This window comes from Dasypus novemcinctus, chromosome 19, assembly GCF_030445035.2.
Source record: "Dasypus novemcinctus isolate mDasNov1 chromosome 19, mDasNov1.1.hap2, whole genome shotgun sequence".
In the NCBI taxonomy this organism is placed as follows: domain Eukaryota; kingdom Metazoa; phylum Chordata; class Mammalia; order Cingulata; family Dasypodidae; genus Dasypus; species Dasypus novemcinctus.
In genome coordinates this window covers 62419615-62424862 of record NC_080691.1, presented here as the reverse complement: position 1 = coordinate 62424862, position 5248 = coordinate 62419615, and the positions used below count along the sequence as shown (strand labels likewise).

The following is a 5248-nucleotide window of genomic DNA, read 5'->3' as shown; positions in this document are numbered from 1 at the left end:
ATAAGGTTCCTGGAGTGACTTTGGTCTCGATTTGAGCCAAGAGATATGATCTAGATACAGTAGTGTTAGAAATGATTTGTCAATACAACAGATCAGTCATAAATCAGAAACAAATTATTAGACTTGGATCAGAAACATGGAGAATAGAAACCCAAATTCATATAATGTACAAGAGAAGGGTAAAACTTAAGAAGCAACAGGAACACTCTCATAACCTACAATTCAGAGTAAAGAAATAAGGAGTTGATTTGGGCTCCCACAAATCTTGCTAACTTTATGCACTGTTATCTATGTGATTTTGTCTTAAATTTTTAATGGTTGTCTGTGCTCTGTGGTCATTTTACCTACTTCCCCAAATTCCTACTGAGAGAGGATTATATTTTCTTCATGAGAATGAGTTTATGTTCTCTTCTCTGTTAATAAATTTTGGTAAAGCACTGATTTTTTTTTCAATTGGATTTTTCACTCTGTTTTCTCAACTCAGTTTTGTGCACCATAACTTTCTCATGGCATTTTTAATTTCTGCATTCCTCAGAGTGTAAATCAAAGGATTGAGCAAGGGTGTCCCAATAGTATAAAACACGGCCACAATCTTGTCCACTCGATACACAGTTAGGGGGCGAGCATATGTGTATATACAAGGAACAAAGAATAAAATGACCACAATTATGTGGGAGGTACAAGTGGAGAGGGCTTTCTTTCTTCCTTCTGCACTCTGGTAACTCAGAGAATGTAAGATTAAAATATAGGAGATTATGAGGATTATGAAACTCACTGTACATATGGCCCCACTATTAAAGACTATGAGTAGATTTATGACATAGGTGTCCATGCAGGCAAGTTTCAACAATGGTTGCATATCACAAAAGAAGTGGTCAATAACATTAGGGCCACAGAAGGGTAATTTCAAAGCCAAGATAACCTGTGCTGAAGAATGGATAAAAGACCCCACCCAGGCCAGTTTCACCAGTGCACCACAGAGGTGTTGGCTCATGATGTCTGTGTACCGCAGTGGCTTACAAATGGCCACATAACGATCAAATGACATAAGGATGAGGACAAAAATCTCCATGCATCCAAAAAAGTGAAATGCAAAGATCTGGATCATGCATTCATTATAGGAAATGACCTTCTTCTCAGATACAGCAGTTATAATCAACCTGGGAGCTGTGCTTGTGGAGAAACATGCATCAGCAAAAGATAAGTAGAAAAGGAAGAAATACATGGGGCTCCCAATCATCCGACTGAATCTGATAGTCATCACAGTAAGTAAATTTGCAAAAAGAGTTACAACGTAGAGCAAGAGAAAGATTACAAACACTATTTCCTCCTTTAGAACGTCCTTTGTTAAACCAAGGAGAATGAATTCCTTCACACTGATATTCAGGTACATAGTTAAGGTATATGTAGATAAATCACAGCTGATAATCTGCAAAGAGAAGAAAGATGTGATTGAGCAAGAATGGCAGACTTGGAATCTTCCTTGCTACTCATGTTCTAATTCTATGAATACACTAATTCAATGGTTCCCTAAGATTTCCACATGTCTTAATCATGTGGAATCTTTGTCTTGAAAATGCTAATTTTACTGCTTTATATAAAGTCTTCCTTTGTGGAAACTAGATTTTTTTTTTTAAACAAAAACACACATGTAGTTGATTCTGCTCTCTGACAAGGATGGAGAAGTGCTGAATTTTCTTTATGACCTTGAATAAGTCACTGTAATTGTTTAAACTTTTTAAATTTACATGAAAATTAGAGATCCCAAAGGATACTTTATGAAGTGCATGCATATGTATATACAGCCTACATGTGCATAGAATTTTCATCTCAATAACTGAAAAACAACATTCTTATGTTATTCAAAATATTTAAATTTGGAGATTCTTTTTCCAGAAAAATATTTCTTGATATGGACATTAATTTGCATTAATTAATACTGATCTCATAAATAGGGTTAGGGTATAAGAAGAAAATATTTCTCTACTTTTGTCTCACAATGGCCTTAATTTTACCTTTCTTGTCAGTGAAGTCACATGAGATGTTTGAATAAATCATAGAGCCTAGCATTATTAAGAAAATTATTATGTGTGTGCAATATCCATTTCTCATGCTAGATGTATTGTATTCAGTTCACCATACTATAGGTCCAACGTGATGTACAACTTCTTAATATGTACAAAATCTGAATATTTTTTCTCACATAAGGCTCTGCTACCACTATCTATCAGAGATTTTGTTTTCTTCTGATATTTGTTTCTGTCTAAATATTATTTTAAAATATATTTTAGTTTTTCATACAGATATAGCCCTTGTTCTACTCTATAACATGCATTTCTATAAAAATGTATACACATACATTTGCTTATATGCATATATTTCTATGTAAATGCTTTCATCCTGTAATATTAATATTTATCTAATTTTAACATTGGATTGTAAAAGAATTTTCAATTCAACAAAAGGGGATACATAACACAATTATCCATTTTAGAAGTAGTAATACAAAATGTACAAATTTCACTATCATTTAAAACTCTGGAGATATTTTAGTTCCCTGGGATACTCAATCAGATGCCATGAAAGGGATCAGCTTAAATAATAAGAAAATTCATTTGCTCATGGTTGTGAGGCTAAAAGAAATTCCCAATCATGGTGTAATTAGGACAATGCTGTCTTCCCAAAAACTGGTGTCTGTAGGTTTGTGCCTGACATCAAGCACAGCAATGGTGCCAGCCTCCTGTCTCTCCTCCAGGCCTCTTCATTTTCTCCTGGGTTCTTTCACTGTTCAGCTCCTTGCTTCCTGTGGCTTTCTCCCTCTCTGTCTGAACTTTATTGTTGACAAAGGATTCCAGTAATAGGATAAGACCCACCCTGACTGAAGTGAAGGATGCCTTAACTGAAGTCATCTCATCAAATAGTCATACTTCCAATTGGTTCACACACACAGGAATGGATTAAATTTAAGAACATGTTTTTTTTCTGGGGTACAAACAAATTTTAAACTACCACAGGAATTAAGTTAGCTTCTTCTATAATATGCTGGTTTTCATGGTCATAACGCTATAGTGATTAGTTCATGTACCCTTTATGTACATATAGGATCACTAAATTCCACTGTTTCTAAAAATATGAGAGATGGCAGAGATTTCTCAGAAAGATAAAATTGTTACAGTTTCTACTTTGCTTGGTTAATAGAATTAATATCATGGTATGCATTTATTTGATTACCTGTGATAGCATAATTGATAGCATAATATTTTTGTAGATTTTTAATTAATATATCTTATCTGCTCTGAATTATGTAAAATTGGTCAATTAATTTTTCACTACCTTTTTTGTTTTGAGCTGTTCCCTTTTTTCATTCTTATACAGTTAACTCTGTCAAAAAATGTTTCCCTTGCTGTGTAGTTTATTACTTCCATTGTGGAAGTTATAATCTTAACACAGATTTGTATTTTCTTTATATTTAACTATTGATCTCAAATGATCTGGAGTTTGTTTTAGTATGGAGTTTATTTGAGATATTCTCTTAATTCTGAATAACCACTAATCTATCAATAATTCAATAACTTGATTAAATTAGTTATCATTTATGACAAGAATCTGCTCAGATCTGTGGTAGATCTAGAGGAAAGATGTCCTCAACATCTTTAACAATTGAATTAGAAGGATAACCTACATCTAGTGAACAACATTAATTATACAATAATTACATGCAACTGTATGTAATAATATAAAAAAACCTATGGATTCAAAAATAATATTTCCTAGAAAATAAAATAGCTGATCAGTGAAGGTTTAAAACTGAGGGGGGAAGTGGAATTTTGGTTTTAAATGAGTGAAACACATGTATCCAACTAGATTCTGTGGAGCTCAGGTATTCAGTATATTTATAAGAGTTTGGTCAGATAAGACTATTTCAAAATTAGTAAATGAACATGTCCAAAAACTGTAATAAATGTATATAATCTAAATAAAACATGAATGCTATTGTGGTCTAACTGAAATAATATTATTTTGATGTTATAACTAACTATATTATATTACAACTATAAACTTTGAGTGATAGTTTCAATAATCTCTGGTAAGTATAAAAGAGAAAATAAATTAGTTACTACTTAAATTAAAAATGTTAGATTCTTAACAGAAGCTAAAGACAAAGAAGATGTCCTTGGGGATGAGGAAAAGAGCAAGGGGTTAAGAAATCTGACTAAAAGATTGTAAGAAGGGGAGAAAGACATACTCCTGCAGAAAAACATAGAGATGACCTAAATGAAAACTAAACTTTTATTAACTAGGAAAGTTTTGAGACAAAATTTGTGGGAAGATAATGTAGTCATGGGAATCACTTCATGATATAGCCAGCAATACCATACCGTCTTGCTTTAAATAAACAAAGAGAAGATTTAAGGATATGAAGTTAGGAAAGCAGTGGTTAAAAAAATCAGTGCCTTGCCTCAGATCAACCCAACCTCAGAATTTTATTATTTTTTTCAGCCATTATTTCCTAACACTTCTGAACTATCCTTTTTTGGGGGGTAAGGGGGTAAGGGTGGGTAGGTCATTGACTATTGCTATTTTCTCTTCTTTAGCATTCTTAATTTTTTAACATGTTGGTATTTGAATCACTTTTAAAATGATATCTGGTCCCAGATGCTTGTAACTAGCCCCAAATATTTTCTTCCAGATAAAGAAATATCTACCTCTACCCCCATGTGCATACATTATCTTAAGATTTATTACTTATATACTGAATTGAACAAGGTAATCCTAAAATCCTAAATTAGTTATTATTCCTGTTCTAAGATCTTAAATTTTAAACATGTTATACATTTGCTATTTAATTTCTCCTGATAATTTTTTGAAAGGCTAGTGTAGCCATTTCCCTTTTTCTCTTTTATGACCATAAATTGACCTATGATACAGAGAGTTATGCCCAGAAAAGTTGGTCTAAAACTAGGACAGAATGTTTTTCTGTAGCTTCTCTTTCTAGCATCTATCTTATAAATTACATAAATATTAATACCAACAATCTGTACAAAATGCTTCCTAGAAAAGAGAATTCATTAGCCAGCAGAGAGGAAGATGAAATGACATCTTAAGTTCCTACCTTTATCCCAAAATCAAGCATTGTAAATATCAATAGGTAACAATGAAGGAAGGAAAGAGCAAAGACTCATGAAGCCAGAGAAGGAACAGATAGAAAGAGAGTGAGCAGACATCAGGAAAGGAAGAAGAGCCAGAG

At 32.9% G+C, this 5248-nt stretch overlaps 1 protein-coding gene across 1 annotated transcript; it reads right to left on the bottom strand.

Annotated features, from left to right (window-relative positions):
- Positions 1–475: 475 nt before the first annotated feature.
- Positions 476–1393, bottom strand: LOC101445906 (olfactory receptor 4C11-like). The gene has a single exon (XM_004475684.3). It carries the CDS (start codon positions 1391–1393, stop codon positions 476–478), a length of 918 nt encoding a protein of 305 aa, XP_004475741.1.
- Between the last annotated feature and the right edge of the window lie 3855 nt (positions 1394–5248).

What these genes read in the sequence shown, in the direction of transcription:
- LOC101445906 (XM_004475684.3), bottom strand. Translation starts at nt 1,393, where the DNA reads ATGTACCTGAATATCAGTGTGAAGGAATTCATTCTCCTTGGTTTAACA.